Source organism: Cygnus atratus, chromosome 2 (assembly GCF_013377495.2).
Source record: "Cygnus atratus isolate AKBS03 ecotype Queensland, Australia chromosome 2, CAtr_DNAZoo_HiC_assembly, whole genome shotgun sequence".
Lineage (NCBI taxonomy): Eukaryota > Metazoa > Chordata > Aves > Anseriformes > Anatidae > Cygnus > Cygnus atratus.
In genome coordinates, this window is record NC_066363.1 from 6,023,619 (window position 1) to 6,041,411 (window position 17,793).

Here is a 17,793-nt window from a genome sequence, read left to right on the forward strand (position 1 = left end):
TACAAACTCCCGTAAATCATTCCTGTATGATAGTCTGTGATCAATGACAATTTAATGAATTCATTTTAAAATGAAGTCAGAATAGGAAAAACAGTAGTTGTTTGAAAGAGTACTTTACTCAAATAAATTGAGTCAATAAATATGCTATTTGTCATGCAGAGTCCAGTTAAAGTCTTGTTTGCTGACAAAAGTGCTGTCATCACGGAACCTAATAGAAGCAAACTATCTGGAACTGTCCACTATAAATAGACAAATACTGTCTGAAAGCAGAAGACAACAATTGCAGCTGAACAAAGAATTGTAGCCTGCACACACTGATAAATGCAGTAGGGTAGCCCACCTCAAAATCTACAATTTTGTTTGTCAGTTGCATATGTTCTGATGATTCTGATGTAGTATGAATGCTCTGTTGGTATTCCAAAAAAAAAAAAAAAAAGAAATAAGTCGTGTTTCTTCTATGAACAGTGTTCTAATTGTTACATAGTAAGCGTTTTTCTTGCTAGAAAAAAAATGCCATTTAAGTCACTATTAAATTCCAAAATACAGCTTCAGTGAGCTTGAACGGATTTGTGCAGGCTACTAGAAAGGGGATAAGCTTCATCCCTTTTCAAACAGTAGTTTTACATTAATTTTCACAGCTATCCATGTTGTTTAGTGCAGATACAAGAGGACTTTTTGTTCTGCTGTGATTTTCACACTTGCACTTTTTTCATGTAAACTGAAGAGTTGTGACACTTCTCACTCATTTTTACTCTGTCGTGGATTGGAAGTGTTAACACTGAAGCACCCTTAACCCAAGATGGTTAAACCTCACGGTTCTGGGTTAGATGTTCAAACTGGTGTTGGATACAAGCAGCATGATTTTCAGATGTGATGAAAGGGGTTTTTCAGCATCTCAGAAGTTTGGAGCGCTCTCATGAAGGTTTCAGGGCTTTGCCAGGCACGTTTGGGCTTCTAGCATCCTTCGGATTGTAGGGTGTGGAGGGGCAGAAAATACTCAGAAGTCCTGCCATATATCTTGAAGATGGTATTTTCTATACCCAAAGGAAAATAAATGCTGAAAAATTCCATTGCAGAAGCCTAAGACAGAGATTATGAAGAATTTTGGTGGGATTTAAGAATCTGAACTTGACCCTTCTCTTTTTAAATTTGGAATAGAACAGCTGGGGCATTTTTAGAGTTCACATCATGTGGTCTGAGATCGGTGGATTTAAATCTGCCCTGCAGTCATCTTAGGCACATTGTTCATCCACTCCCAGAGCTGCATTTTCAGAAATGAGTTAGGAATCCAATCCCTGTGACTTTCAGTGAAACTTAAGCTTGTATGAATCTAAATTACTCCTTAGATGTGACTGAAGCTCCCAAGTAACTTAAAACCTTACGAATAGGCCACAGTGTATCTACAAAGTATTTTTAGCTCTGATCACAGAGTGATTGCTAATTGAAATAACAGTTTCAATCATTTCTGGTTTCCTTGATGTTCTACTGACCATATAAAAATAGATGAAGAGTTTCCTGGTAATCAATAACCTACAAGTTATTGTTTGGTTTGTGTGTTTGTTTTTCATTCTGATAGCCTTGTTCTTCTTGCTTTGCTGCTGTCAGTAATCTTTGGTCCTTCTCATTTCAGCTCTTTCCACTACTAGGAGTAAAGACCAGTATAGACAAAGCAGGATGAAAAGATGGCTGACTTCTTGTTACCACCGGGTACTAACAGCTTCCACCGGTTCACACCTGAATCCTTGGCTGCTATTGAGAAACGAATTGCAGAGAAGCTTGCAAGGAATGCGAAGCAGGAGTACAGAGAGCAGCTGGGTGAAGAAGAAAAACCTCAGCCTCAGTTTGATTTGCAAGCTTGCAAGAAGCTGCCCGATATCTATGGGACTGTTCCTCCAGAGCTCATTGGGGAGCCATTGGAGGATCTTGACCCCTTCTACAATGATCGCAAGGTGAGCATCAGCAAGATGTTCTGCTTCTTAGCTTATGCTAAACCATAAAAACATTCTGTTTTGAGGGCTCTGGTTTTCATCTTTCTACAGTCAGTAAAAATATTTTTTCCAGATTTAAGGGTCAAAGTTTCATCGAGTAGGACTCCCAGAAAACATCTAAGCAGCAGCACAAAGAGGGACACAAAACAATCAGAAATTGTGTGTTTTCAGATGACAATGGCTATGAATCTACAGAGACTGAAAAAAGTAGAGCAGTAGCTGCGTTAAATGAACCCAGAGGTTTTTATCTACCACATCTTGACATCTTCATGAGACTCGACTCTTCATGCTAAATTTACCACTTAGGCCCATTAATGTTAAGGGTTTCTGTGTGACTTAAGCCTTATGCTAGCACTCTTCACAAGATAGGCAGACTGTTCTGGAGGGCAGTGGTTCCTTTCCTGCTGAGGAATTGGTCAACTCCATTTAAGATGACCAAAACAGAGCTGAAGGGATGTGTAGGCAGTGATGGCACTTTGAAGAACAGTATGCTTCATCCCAAAGGGAGAATCACCTGATGAAGAATCACGTGTAGGCTGGACCAAAGCCACAATAGTGCAAACGGCATCTGTCAAAAGGCTGTTGACAGCAGAGCTGGGCTGGCTGCTTACTACAGTTCGTTCCCCTTTCCAAACGTTTTGCAACACAGAGCACAAAATAAGGCTTGGAAGCACAGTGTAATTTTAGGCAGCTTCCAGGTCTTTCAGGTGTTGATGTTCTTGCCTTGGGGCTATGCTATTTCCTGTAAACAGTGGATTAATATGACCACGATGCTACTTCTATTAAAGTGGTGTAGAAACAACTACAGAATAAAAGTTAAATAGACAAAGAGAAATAGATTACTTACCTGGAAGGGCCAGAATTAACTTACAGGTGTTTATGGCTGTGTTGTTCCTCCTACCACCAGGCACAAGCAGCAGGATATAGATTTGCAGTGATAGGATCATGAAGGTCTTAGATTCAAGGTGGGTGTCTTGCTTAAGAGTTCATCTACTGAGTGGCCTGATCCTGTCTCTGAGTACTAGTCCCTCTATATATGGTTGGGCATCTTCAGAGCTCTGAAATTGGGGCAGCATCCAATTCACCTTTGCTTTGGATTCATGATAACTCACATGCCTGGTTTCCTCCACCTATATTAATGTGAATAGAGTGACAGTGCCTCATTGCGTGGCTTAGATCGTGCTGTGGAGCTGTGCCTCACGTAGCTTCTCACTTGAAAGATGAGACAAGAAACATTGTCTGGGAGCAACAAGGTGTGCAAGGTGGGGAAGATGGAGTAACAACATAGCAGAAGAGTAGCATGAAAGTCTCTCCACTGCATTTTAGTCTCCAGGTCATCTTTCATTTTAAAATATCTCTTTGCAGCCCCAAGATGGAGTGATGGCACAGGATCCTGTAAGCAGTGAAGGAGTAAAATTGGGATATTGCAAGAAGACAGGCAAGGGTTCTGCTAGGAGGGACTTGGAAGAAGCTTCCATGAGTGAAAAGGAATTTGGGACCTTGGGAGGGAGTGAGGAAGGAATCTGGGATATTGGCAGGAATTTCCTGATGGGATGTGAGCTGGGACAAGCTGGGCATAGGTGCAAGTGCTGAATGTTCTTATTCTCCATTTTGTTTTCCAGACATTTGTAGTACTGAACAAAGGGAAGACAATCTTTCGATTTAGTGCCACTCCTGCCTTGTATATACTTAGTCCTTTCCATCCAATCAGAAGAGCAGCAATTAAAATTTTGGTACATTCATATCCTTTCTGGTGATTTCCCTCCTAAAGTGTTACATGATATTATTTTTAAACACAGATGTGTGGAACCCAGAAAATGTTTGATTTCATTAAGCTGTTTTAAAACTTGTGGTCGGATTTGCTTGCACAAGCAGAATCACACTTGGATTTTTGGTCTATTTTATATTGGTATGTGAGCTATGAATATGATTATATTATGCTACTGGCAGACAATGTGAACTGTACTGGAGAGTTTGATGAAATTACTTGGGTTCAAAAGGCATGAAAGGCCTTCCAATGACTATGAAGGAGTCATTGGAAGAAACTGGCTACAGTACCTCGGAAAGGAAAAGAGCAAGGAAGCTGGAGCTTGCCCAGGAAAATGTATGCTGAAAGAGAGTTTTGCCACTATGCACTTAAGCAGCCTTTCCCATGAGACTCTGTGATACCATATACAGACACAATTTAATTTTGAACTGCCTCAGAATTATTTATTTTTTTTGTCCTGAAAGACAACATTTTAAAACTTGTTTTGTTGTTTTGTCAGTTTGGTTATTGCAACTTGCTACCCAGCTAGTAATGAAAGCAGAGGCTGGCCTGCTGGAGCTTTCAATGGAAGGGTGATGGCTAATTTCCCCTAGCTCTAGATATGGGGTCATGCACAGTTTATTTTGTTGTTATTTTTTGTTATTTTTTATATTATTTTATTTTATTTTATTTATTTATTTAGCACAGCCACAGAAACATTATATTCTGATATAGTCACATCTCTCTGGAAGACCAGACTGAGCTGAATGCTCAGCTTGCATGCTTTGCGTGAACATTACTAAAAACACACCCTTTTTCATGAGTTTTCTTTTTTTTCTACGATGCACATGGGGGACCTAGCAATGATAATTCAAAGACTTCACGTACTGATTGCATGACGTTTTATTAATGGGAATCCCTCTGCTGCAATGCCCCTGTACACCAGAGAGAAACAATACTAAGCAGATAGCATCTTAGAATCATTGGTTTATTATCAAATTTCAGGGGGAAAAACAGGGAAAGAAACCAGATTCCCAGTGAACCATGCAGTGGGAATAAAAAAAAAAAAAAAAAAGAAAAGAAAGATGTGAGAATATAGATGTTCTAGCAAGAAGAAAAATAGGTAAAGCTTCTAGTAACAATAATTATATGAAAAAAAATGAGTATGTGATATCATCGGAGATGTTGTGAAGAAAACACATAGGATTTTCCAGAGGCATTTGCTCATGGATCAGGTTATACCTGCAAGCAGTGCAGCACATGCTGCTGTATACCCAGAGCCCAACAGTGTTTATTAGGTACAGTTACATCAGCACAGCCTTGCTGAGGTTAATTGAGGTCAGTGGATTTGCACAGCTAAAGAGAAGAATTTCGAAATTGAGCTTCTTAGAAAAAGTGTGTATGTATAAATAATGGCTCCAGCTTTGGAGGCCTGTTCTGTCTTCTCACTTTCTTTCACGCAGGCTGGGAAGCCAAGAGGTCCCAGATATGTGTAATGCACAGGAACTACACGCAGTCAACTAAAAGATAACTATGCAAGCAATCCTTATCACATTACTCCCAAGGATAAAGAGCACGGAGGAGTGAATTTCAAAGACATGACAGGAGCAGAAATATAGTCAGATAAGGAGTGTAAAGTTTCAGAAGTGGAAGGCTGCAATGCTAACAGTATTTTAGTTCCAGAAAGAGCCAAGTTATCACCTTTTGTTGATAATGTCAGACAATCCAACAGCTCAGCCTTTGACCAGCGCAGGCAGGAGGCCACAGCTCCGGTCCCAGTGAAACAGCAGTGAAGTCCCTGCATTAGGCACGGTGTTGTTTTCTGTCAATAAAGGCCTTTCGCATCATCCTGAAACGCAAAGGGCAATTGGCTGAGCAGGAAGTCAATATCCCAGGCAGAAAGGAGCCTGAATCTGCAAGTACTCAAGCAGATAATATCACAGACATGAATCTGGGAACCGGATCTGTTGTCTTGCGTGAGAGTAATCAAGCAAGCTTTATTTTCCCTGGGGCAAAAGTCAAAAAAGAGCATTAACAAATGGTACCCTGTCACGTAAGTGTCTGAAGCAACATCTTTTGCAGATGCCATATTTCCATTTCTAGGCACCAAATGTAGCTCGAAGGCCAACAGTAGAACAGAAGAGAGAGGACAGAGTAAAATCATCCTATACAGAAGCAGTGGGGGTGACATTGCTTAGTTAAGTAGCTTTGTATGGAGTTGTTCTTCTGAGACTTCAGGCAAGATAGATCCTTTACGCTCACAGCTCATCCAACCAAACATGGTTAGTCTAGTCATTCAGAAATACACCCTTCCAAGGGAAGGTATCCACAGGCTGGCAGCCTCCTAGTGATGTAAATTGATTCAATTAACAACATACCCCTAAGCCTCTTCTAGGTATCTCTCTTCCTCTTCAGAGTCTAGGAGGCCTCGTTAAAGGACAACAGTCCAGATGGCTGCCAGAACAAGGCCCTGGCCCATTTCTGTCACAAAGGACATGGGGACTGTAGGTCTGCATCCCTTTGGTCTATATTGAATGCAGAACAGAAGGAATAGATGAGCACTTTTTGCCCTCTTCATCATTATTGGCCATTAACATCTTTATTTACTGTCTCGTCCTATTAATAAGATTAAACCACTGCTAGCATTTCATTTATGCTGTATGCTTTAAAGGTTCATCTTAGTTCTTCTCGCCTGCAAGCTAAAAACTGTTCTGTGCTATCTCTGGTTTCTCCAAGCAGTTTGCTGTCCTGTATAAAATCCATGGCAAATGCTAGTTCCTTTTTTTTTTTTTTTTCTCCTATGTATAGGTACAGATAAGTGCTCTCAATTTGCTACTGATCCAGAATGGGTTTTTGGCCAAAATTATCTTCTTTGTTGCTAGAATTATGGATTCTGTCCCATCTAAAAAAATAAAAATAAATAAAAATCTTCCTTAAGAATTCACAATTTGTGTTCATATTTTCTGCTTGCAACTTTTCCCCAGTCTGATTTTACACACTTTCCTTGGTAAAGGACAATGAGGCCCTGTAAAGTACCAATTATATGTACTATTGATTGGACCTAACCTTTGCTTGTCCATATTATATGTAATTTGGCAATGATCACTTAAAGAGCCACTAGTATTCGGTCTGCTAATTAACCATTATCCATCATAATGAAGTCTAGAATAGAAGTATGCTATGTTTGACTCACTATCTTTGTGCTACAAGATAAAATTTATAACTTTTAGGAATTCTTTATACAGGCTGCATAATATCATTCTATAACTTCATATTGGAAATAAATGTCAGGTTCAATTTATTGCAGAAGGGATCCTGATGAGTAGCTTCGTATATTGGATTTGTGGTTCGTAACAGAGTGTGTAACCCATTCTCCCTTTTGGAGTGCATTAGCCATGTGTGTGATTCACGTCAACTCATGGATCAGTAGGCTTTCAAAAACTGGAATTAATAGCAGTTCTTTCAAAAAACTGGAATTAATAACAGTTCTAAGACAGGAACAGACAATGGTGGTAATACAGATCGTATCAATTTCATCTCCTTTACTTACTCTGTCTTTTCTGAATAGATAATGATCACTGACTTTTTCTAATGTGAACAATTGCCTTAGATTTCAGATAGGAATACTAATTTTCATTCTGTAGGAATTTCTGTTTTCTCTTGCTTCTTGCACAGACCTCTGACTTCAGTGCACAACCAACTAGAATAATTCTTTCTTTTCTGTTCTTTGAAGTTTTGAGCATGGTCATGAAACTCAGTTTGAATTGATAGTGCATTTGATGCCCCAAAGCTGACCCCTTACATTTTCAACCTGTGTCATCCTGTATATTCTCTTTGGTGTCCAAATAAGAAGGTGATGACACCTGCCTATAAGTGAGCTTTGGGAAAGCTGTTAGATTCAGCTTACACCACTAGGAAACAGGGATGTATATATCCGACTGGTGAACCTAAAATGTTCTTTTTATAGAGGAATTTCCCTGCTTGTAATTGTACTGACGGATAGCTGTTGTTTGGCATGACCTGAAGATACCACTCTGATGTATTATTATTACTTTCACAGCATTTCACTGCTGTTGAAAAAGTAATCCACTGTTTCCTACACTAGCTGCAGTTTACAACCTAAACTTTGTTAACCAGATAGACACTACTTTCAAGGACATATCTCAGGCTGACTTAAGAAAATGAGTCTAGAAATCAGATATCCTTCCCTGTACTTCAGCAGGAGGTGTCGGCCCCGTAAGTGGAAAATGTTTGTGAGATGAGCAGTTCCTTTGAGTTCAATTACTGCTCTCTGCAATGGCACAGGGGAATATGTGAGTTGGTTACTACCAATCTAACCTTGCAGTGGCTTATGGGGCCCATCAGAAAACATTCCACTCTGTACTCAGCAGAGATTTTGGATCTGTGAAAGGACAGATTTTATGCAAACATTTCAGGACATACCTTTTAAATGATATCCTTTGATCACTATTCTTGTATATTACCACCCATGGGACTGGTAAAGGGATAAAACCAGAAAACTTTTTTTTTTTTTTTTCCTAAAGAAGGCAGTAGAAATTTATATATGGATGCTACCGTCCTTCTCTGAGAAGGGTCCCAGCCCATTGACTGAATTGTAGGCTGTTTTACTTCTGTTCATTTAAACTCATTCTTTAAATTTTCTCAATTTCTCCAGGAGCATGGGATATATTATTTATGCAAGAAATTCCCATCATGCCTCGTCTTTCTTTTTTTTTTTTTTTTTAACAGAAAGTGGCATGTGCTTTTAAGAGAGCAGCTCAGTGAACTATGTTTTGAATTTCAGGAATTTTGTTTGATTTTTAAAATTTATTTTTTTTTTTATGGTCTCAGTTTAGCAGCTAAGTGCATGGACTATACACTTGAGAACTTCATTTTAGCCTTCTGTTAGGGAAGCTGGTGCATCAGCAGAGGCAGTCAGCTCTGCAGCCCAAGTCCGTGTATTTGCCAGCCTGGTTTGCAGACCAAGACTTGAAATTAATACTCTGAAACTCGTGCTAGCTTTTGGTGAAACTGTGTATGGAATGCAAGACCTCAAGCTCATTAGAGAGATTAGAGAGACTGGATATATAACTTTCCCTACTGCCTGAGAAAAGTTTCAGGATGCAAAATGAAATCAGAATTTGCAGAGACAGGTTTTTCAGTATGTACTTACATGAGACTAATCCCTCTTTTCATGCAAAGTTGTGCACCTATGCACACTGTCACTTGACCAGCACAGCTGTAAATTTGGGGTATTGTATTTTCAGAAGACTGCAGAGTCAGTGTTTGTTTACTGTATGAAGTATGCATAAAAAATGTAAGGAATGGAAAAAAACAGGAGAGTCTCCTGTTTTTTCTGTTTCTATAATTATGTTTTCCCTTATGCAATTGCAAACAAATGTCTACAGTGGTTTTTAAACATCTTGGAAATTATAAGTGAGCTGTCACATTTTGTATGAAATGATAACAATTTATAACATATGCATTGTTTTCCTTAATTCAGCTATTTACATTGTTCAGTATGTTTATTATGTGCACTATTTTAACTAATTGTGTGTTCATGGCACAATCAGAGACTCCATCATGGAATAAATACGTTGAGTAAGTATCCTGGCTGCTTTACAGTTGCCCCATCCTTATCTTGTCCTTCCTCTTCCATTTGTTACATCCTTTTCATTTTGTTTGCTGTTGCCTAATTTCTTTCCAGTAATACTGACCATAGTATCTGTCCTGACAAAATGTTTTGCCAGGTGTTTGTTGCCTGTGAAAACTCCCTTAGTAAGTAAACTAACATTTTTCAGTCTTCCAAGCTCATACTTACTGCTAAATGCACCTGCTATGCTACATCGGAATGAGATCACGTATGATGAGAACCCCATTTGAAACTGGCCGGCCTTCCACAGTTCCCATGCAACAGATTCAATTGCTGGACACATTAAAATAGGCTGATGGAATTTAAGTTAAATTATTTTAGAAAATACTCCCAGGATGTAGTTAGTTCTGTCCTTAAACTGGAATTGGAAACAAAAGTTTCTTTCAGACCGAGTGCATCATGAGAAGTGTTCCCCAGTAATCATTGGTAGGCTTATTTTACAAGCAAGCATAAAATTATTTGGGAACACTTTTATCAGCATTCCTGTCTTTTTAGCTTGTCAAGTCCTCAGAAAAAAAATAGCAAAAGTGTCACTAGAAGTTCTTTCTATTTGTTTCTAAAATGAATTTTAAAAGGGGCTAACGGGCTTCAGAAAGCCCATTTCATTTCTTTAAGTTGCTTTAAAATACTCCTTTTAGAAAGAGATACCAGATGCACAAGCTAATCAACCTACAGTGCATTAAACAATTATTTTGGCTCATTGAACCAATCAGAGCACACTTTTTATTTTTGACTGACATATGATAAACACAACCATCTGCTGTTCCATAGCCTGGTGGTTGGTCTACTCAGGGCTGTGAGGAAAGGCAGTAAATGTCCTTATTTTAGGTTTCATAAAATCATGCAGGGCACATCTTCTAGGCCATAAATTACTAATTATAGGCAGCACTGAACCAAATATTTCATCCGATCACAATAACATCCTAATCCCAGGATGTTTCATGTATTTCTGTGCACTGTACTACCCTCAAGTATGTCTGTGACTTTCCTTTTCCCCTGATGTTGTCCTTTCCTCGTTGAAAACTGTCACACAGTACCATGCCTATGGTGTATGCAGCTGAAACATGGACATCTCATCCACGTGAGTCAGAACTTGGTCAGTGGGTCTACGGCTGGGAATTTGAACTTTCTGAAGGAAAATATCGAAGTGCTTGTTGGGTCTTCCTTAGGCAGGAAAATGTGGATGATGTTATCAGTACATTGAGCAGGGCATGCAAGAAGTGTAGGGCAGAAATGCAAATGGAGTCATGCAGCATGGAGTAAAACCTTTCCCTTCCATGTTTCCCCCTGTACTGTGTCCCCTCATACCTCTCAGCTTTTTCTCCTCAAATTAAGAGAACGAAATCAAAACCAAATAGTTTTGGGGAGCAAAATAACCCAATAAACTTTAATTCAAATTGATTATTATTGGATTTGGAACAGATACATTTAATTCATTTTTTTCTGCTGTTCACAAGGGATGCATGAGCACAAGAGCAACATTGTGCAAATATTTGTCCTAGTTTCCTTCTTTAAAACAGAATAAATACTTACCATTTTGGAAAAAAGAAAAAAAAAAGAAATCAATTCAATTTACCACCACTAAAAACTTTGAAAAATCCTGACTTCTATTGTTAAAGAAGCTGTTCAGTTGCTGGAGGACTTTGCCCAATGCATTTAGAATTTGATGATGATTATACAATCAATTAAACCATCTGACATGCTGAATAAATACAAGTGCTTTATCATTTTAATGAGCTTATGTACTGTTAACTATTTTTTTTTAGTTCTTTGCATGTGTTTTCTGCATGTATTACTGAATACACATGCTTTAAAGAGATTCACATGGGTGACCTATATTTGTAATATCAGAACAAAACTAAATAGGAGCCATGAAGAGTTGGATACAAGATAATGCTTAGGTGTGTGGTCAAAAAGGAGATGTTAGAAACATTTTACATGCACTGCTGCACAAAAACAGTCCTGCTTATCTCCATTTTAAGCTGAAGCACACTGAGGATTTATAGTATGTGTAACTAGCTCTACTGTGTGACAGGATAACAGGAGGGCATGAGATTTGCCACTGCTTGTAAATGTGCCCAGTTGCAGATCAGGGGAAGACAACTAAGAGAAAATATTTCCTCATTTCCTTTTATGAATATTGCAGTTCTTCCACATATTACCACCTTTAATTGCTTACACTTTTTTTTTTTTTTCCCACTCTCCACCAAACAGGAATGCCAACTGTTCTAGGGTTGTTGTTTTGTTTTTGATGACGTAGTTACAGATGTTTAGGAACTGAACAGAAAACTCAAGCTAGTGTTTCCAGTGCAAGCCCTAACATTATGGCTTATGAAATTTATGTTTTATGTGATGTATTTATATATATATATATATATATATGGCAGACTCATGAGAATGAGAACTCTGCTTTAGTACCATCTGTATCTTCATCTGGGGAAAAAGGTGTAGGGAATACTAGTGGTGGATATTAAGCATTTATTATTTTTATTAAGATAGGACCTAGAAGTCCCATTGGGCTAGATGTCTCAGGTAGAAACATATTAAAAAAGAGGTGTTGTATGCCCTGAAGTATGTCTCTGTTGGTAGTTAGAGCCCCAGATGGATACCAATCTGAGTGTTATAAATCAGATACGTTGCTGCCCTCCACAGAGAATTTGCTAAATGTTATTACAAGTATTATCTTTATTGTGAAAGGTAAGATGTATGCTCTATCCAATATCATTACAGCAAAGAGACTGTTGGTAATAAACAACTAACAGTAGCATGGGAAAAAAGACTCTCCTGTCTCTTACTGTCAAGCAGGTCAAAATTTAGCATTTAGCATTTAGGGCAGGGGTTGATTTGCTCTTTTTCAGTGAGGACATTCTGCTGTTGTTTGATTCTGAGGGTTGAGTGATTCACCACAGATAGTGAAATGGGGAATTTGCAGGGGGGATACCCTTTTAGCTAAGAAAACTAAGTGGCATTATTTTTTAACTGCTGTCCTTCAAAATGGCCTGGGCGGGAAGAGATGAGAGGTATGAATGGAACAACCATTGTCCTTCAAATATGAGAAACAACAAGGAATGCTGCATAATCCATTCCTCTTTCATTGGCGACTGCAGGCAGAGCTTCAAAAGCACAGCTTAGCAGCGTAGCGTTCATGCTGGACATAACGAGTGAGAATTCATCAAGGTGTGCCCTGTGGTGAAACTTACCTTCATCCTGTGGCTGTCATGAGCACTTTCCCATTTCTTACATGTCCCTTGGTCCACATGTGACATTGCTCACACCCAGCCCCAGTGCCACAGCCATGACCCACACGAGCAAGCCCAACAAGGTGGGCAGAAGGGTCTCATGTGAGTAGGACTGGGCTGAGCGTGCCTCTGCCATTCTCTCCCTCAACTGCTTGCTAATGCTCTTGCTTATCTTGGACACTTTATTCCCAGGTACACTTTCACTGGCATTTACACTTTTGAGTCATTGATAAAAATATTGGCAAGAGGATTTTGCATGACAGAATTCACCTTCCTTCGAGATCCATGGAACTGGCTGGATTTCAGTGTTATTGTTATGGCGTAAGTAGCACTCCCTTATATTTCTTGAGACAGTGGTATGCAATAGATATTTTCTAAATAAATCATCTAGCTGTCCTTTTTTTTTTTTTTTTTTCACTCAAATTGTACTAAAAATGAGAAAATGCTGAATATATTAGGATGGACTTTGTTTTCCTGAGTGGTTTCAGAGCAAGAAGTCAGAGGAATCCTCTGTTCTGTTCTATCAATTCACTAGACTGTTTTGGAGAAATTACTTACATTTGATCTGAACTCCTGGGCCCATGATATTTGAATGGAAACAAAGCTGGGAAAAAATGCTCAATCCAAACTTAGTTCAAACAGCAGTAAGGGCCACTGAAGTCAGTGGTGGGGTGCAGGGATCAGGACTAATATTCGTAGTAATATTTAGCAGAAGAACAACACAAAGACATGTAAAACCTACATGGACTTCATTGGGAAGACTCACATTTACTTTAGTAGGTCAGCCCAAGGCCAGAACTGTTAATACCTTCCTGTGGATTTGGCTGAACTGGCATCTGGCCATTGTGATAAGCATTTCAAAAAATGCAGGGCAGGTGGGGAGGAGTTTTTGGCAGTCAGCACATGTTAGGTATTTTTCTCAGCTGAACCTTTCCTCAAGCAGCGTGATTCTTTTGCCACATTTAGAGGCAGGACAGAACAACCAGTGTCGCCAGCCCACTGTCCTGTACATTGGATACTATAGTTGATGCAGGGAGTTGATCTCCAGGGCTCTGAATTCTTCATGACCTGGAGAGCTTCAGTGCATGGTTTCCCTGTATTCTAGAAGGAAGGAGGCTTTTGACAGTAAGGTAGAAATGAGCAGAGAAAAAAGGATAAAAAAGCAGCAACTTGCAGCCTTGACAGTGCATCTGCTCTACCTCATCTTCTCAGCTCAGGTAGAGGTTGGGTGTCACCCCCCAGCTCTGCAGAACTCCTCTGGGAGAATCTCAGTCGCTGTCACTGAAATCCAAGCCTGAGCAGTCAGTGCAGACAAGGTCTGGATATCCCTCAAATTATGCCCTGATTACCTTTGGAGGGTTGGCGCTTATAGAGCTGGATTAAGATACGCACAGACCTTGAGGTGGACTATTGCCCAATTCACCCCTGCAGGGAGGAACGAAGATTTAGTGCCCGGAAGTTATGAGATTACACCTCTTTTTTCTTTTCTGATTCTTCTCAACTTGAATGGCCAGTCAGGTCTCTGGCGCTAGGAATCATGAAAATTTCCCTGAGACTTTTTTGACCTCTTTTTTTTGTTTCCAAGCTAAATTTCAATTTTCTGTCTAAATGATATTCCCTATCTTAGTTAGAAGGTCCCTATAGCAGGGTGGCCTGAGAAAAATAAAGCTCAACGTCAAATTATTGCAATGGTTGCAACTTCAGAAATGGCAACTGATCCTGTTTTTTCTTACTTTAAAGAATATTATATTAACAATTTTATAATAGAAAAGAAAGAATTTGAATTCTGGAACAGAAAAGAAGGAATTTATACTTATATCTAGTTGCAAGCATTTTCTTGAGTCCATAAGGAGCAGTGAAAGAGTTAAAAGTGACTGCAATATGATCGTCATATGTACAATGAAACCTGCTTCCCAAGTATGCAACCAGCAGATAGCACAAAGCATTGGATAATGGACTATTCTGATATGATTTATCCTTCATATAAATTCAATTTGCAAGTAATTTAAAGTAAGATTGATTATACAGGTAACTGCGGTGTTGTTTTTGCTTGTAGCTAGTGGTATTTCTGTATCTGGAAACAAAAACAGCATGGGATGGAGAGCCTGATAAGGGGCCATGAGATTTAGATGGACCAAGGGTTTTGAGCTAACTGAAAATGTGATTGTTTCACTGGTGGATGTTACAGTGGAACGACCATCAGTTACTGTAGAGTTATTGCAGAATTACTTCCTACCTCCTCTTTGGGGCAGAAATGGCACAGATTGGGTCACAGAGAGTAGCTTTTAATAGCATGCTAGAGATTAAGTGGTGCCACAGGTCTCCAGGGCTTTTCTCCCACCCTGTGTTAGCAGAGAGCCATGGCTTGTGACCCTCTGTGGGATCATGGATGGCTTCAGGGGAATTTATGAAACTGCCCTGTTTAGATCACTGTTTCCTAAACAAGCGAGTACTTTCCAGAATGAGGAGGGAGAAGCTGCTCTAACTGTGTTGGAAAATGCCCTGCCAAAATTTTAAAGACAATAAGCAATTTCCTTGCTAAACAGAAAACTTGGAGTGGGAACTCCAGTTGCTTCTCACTTCCCATTACAGAGGAACTGAACTGCTGCAATTCCATCCAAGAAATAGACAAAATAAATATTAATTGACTATTGTGAACAAGCAGCAGTAGTATTTGTTTAATATGTTTGTGCATATAGTATTATTTTGTTTGTACAAATCTTTGGTCAGAAAAATCATGTTCCCATCCTGTTGCTTCTCCCCAAATTATTTTTTCCACCCTTGCATGCTGCAGAAGAGTTTGGGAGAGAAGCACTGGGTAAACCTGGTGAGGAATTACCAGACAGGTAAATGCCAGACTCCCCCGTAAGATTATACAGAGGAGAAGCAATATTTCTCTTCTAGGCCATAACCTGGGTTAGCAGTTATGAAGAGGATGCTTTGTCCTCCCCCAGAGGCTTTTGCACAAAGCCCACTTAAGCAGGCTTTGTAAAGTAGCCAGGTGAGTTTTTCCCTTAACAAGTGAAAACAAATGCCTCAAAAAAGTAGAATATGTAAATGTAAATATCAATACAAAAGGGTCCAAGAGCTGTTTGGTTGAGAAGATACAATGGTGATTTTGATTTTATTGCATACTGTCTGGGGGGGAAATAATTTTGCAAAACAATGATAAACCCAAGCTCATGCTGTAACTGGCCCTCCTGGGAGCATTTTGCTTGGCTGTTCCACGGGTCTCCATGATGACCAAAATAGACACGTCAGTGAATAGCTGGGATTGCTATTTTAATCATAAATAGATTTCAGTAGGATTGCAATTATATTCATTCAAAAGCCATCTTCCAGCAGCCAAAGGGCATGGATTTGATGTATAAAACAAAATAAAGTTTTAAGCGTCTCTTGAAACCAACATCTGCTTTACCACACGGTACATTGTACAATAAATGACCCAGTGGAAATATTTGCACTGATATTTTCCCGTGTTGTCCTATATGCAGCTTGCAGACGCTATTATATGAAATTACTTGGGTATTTGAAGCTTTTATTTTTATTTTTAAGAGCAGCAAAACAATTCTTAATGTTTTCTATTATGTAAAGAATGTTTGTTAAAATACATGATGGAAAAATATTTGTATTATTTGTTGCTGAACAGCACGATAACAAAGTTCATCCGGTAGTTTTAAAGAATTGATGCCTATTAGATAAGCTTAATAGTTCAAGAAACATTTGCAATAATGTGTACTATGAAAAACCCAGGACATATGGCATCAAAGAGCAGCCTGAAAAGTGGATGCACCTCTCATTCGGATGCGTTCGCTCCTGCTATGTATGAATGCATTCTTCATTGAGACAAGTCTCATACTCTATTGTATAATTCCAAATAACTGTGACTTAATTCTACAGGTATGTAGGAGAATTTGTGAATGTAGGCAGTGTTTCACCTCTTCGGACTTTCAGGGTATTGAGAGCTTTAAAAACTATTTCAGTAATCCCAGGTAAGAAGCCCTGATCCTTACATTTTGGCTCTCAGCTACAAGTGATTCTTTCTCTGTCTCTCTTTGTCCCCTTGACTGTTGTTTTCTGCTGGTGTTTTGTCATTGTCTGTGTGTGACTTTCCCTTGTTACAGATACATAACTGAATTTGTGGACCTGGGCAATGTCTCAGCCTTGCGAACGTTCAGAGTACTGCGGGCGCTGAAAACAATCTCAGTCATTTCAGGTGAAAACCAGGTTAAACACTCCGGCTGCAGTTAAAGCCTACATGCCATTTCCAGTAGTAAACGCAGTAAATACGAGTGACTTAACCATAGATACTGATCAGGAAATGGAGGAATGTAGGGAATGTGACCTGTCAATAGAATACCTTTGTCTGATGTATTTCCCAATACCATTTTTGTGGGCAGGAAGAATTAGAGTGCTTCCAAAAGTACAGACCTCACTAAACCGAGTGCTGCTGTAAGAACTCCTGTATGCAGTGGCTCGTGAATCACAGACACAAAGTGCTCATTCATGAACCATATCAGAATGGCAACGAAACTCTTTTAAAGTCTTCAGATATTGATTTTAAAAATGGAAGGTTAATGACCTCAAGATGCGTATTTGTGTTTAAGAGCACATCGATAGAGGAATCTAAATCTGTGCTATGAGCTGAGGTTTCAAGACTGCAAGCACAGATAGCCCAATTTGTTCTGGTGTTTATCCATTTGCATGTGATAGAAATGGTGTTTAAATTTCAGACCCTGAATAGATCAGAAAAAAATCCATCATTGATTTTGGCAGATTCAGTTTTTCACCAAATCACATTTTCTTACACTTTAAAGACTATGATTCCAACCCCCCATTCCTTGCTGAAGAAAAAATAGCAGTGTTTTCGTACAGGTCAGGTAGTGAAAGAAGATTTTTTTCATATCTTGTGATCTATTTTATTTCTGTTTCTTAAAATAATAAGTAATTCTTTTTGTTTAGTAATTTATGCAGATATGAGTCCACTTAGGACTAACTGTATGACAATAAATTCTTGCCAAGCATTATCTATGGACAGGTCTCATTCAGCCTCAGTGTTTAACATCTCCAACCTGCATGGCAAGGTAGAGAAGATAGCAAAAACCGTGCATGGTAGATCCTATTGGTGATAATCCTGAACAGATGTTGGCAATTACATGTCAAAAA

At 39.1% G+C, this 17,793-nt stretch overlaps 1 protein-coding gene across 17 annotated transcripts in view; it reads left to right on the plus strand.

Moving 5' to 3' along the window:
* Positions 1–17,793, plus strand: part of LOC118251891 (sodium channel protein type 5 subunit alpha-like) — a 208,884-nt gene that overhangs the window by 37,778 nt on the left and 153,313 nt on the right. For 8 of the 17 annotated variants that reach the window (XM_050709327.1, XM_050709322.1, XM_050709328.1 and 5 more), the window contains exons 2-6: positions 1,631–1,949; positions 3,611–3,721; positions 9,239–9,336; positions 12,820–12,948; positions 16,528–16,619. In XM_050709327.1, the coding sequence (XP_050565284.1) occupies positions 1,683–1,949; positions 3,611–3,721; positions 9,239–9,336; positions 12,820–12,948; positions 16,528–16,619 (697 nt within the window). In that variant the 5' untranslated portion in view covers positions 1,631–1,682. Of the gene's footprint in view, positions 1–1,630; positions 1,950–3,610; positions 3,729–9,238; positions 9,337–12,819; positions 12,949–16,527; positions 16,620–16,751; positions 16,844–17,793 lie in introns of those variants that run through there. The other 9 variants (XM_050709323.1, XM_050709325.1, XM_050709329.1 and 6 more) reach the window with 4 other exon arrangements.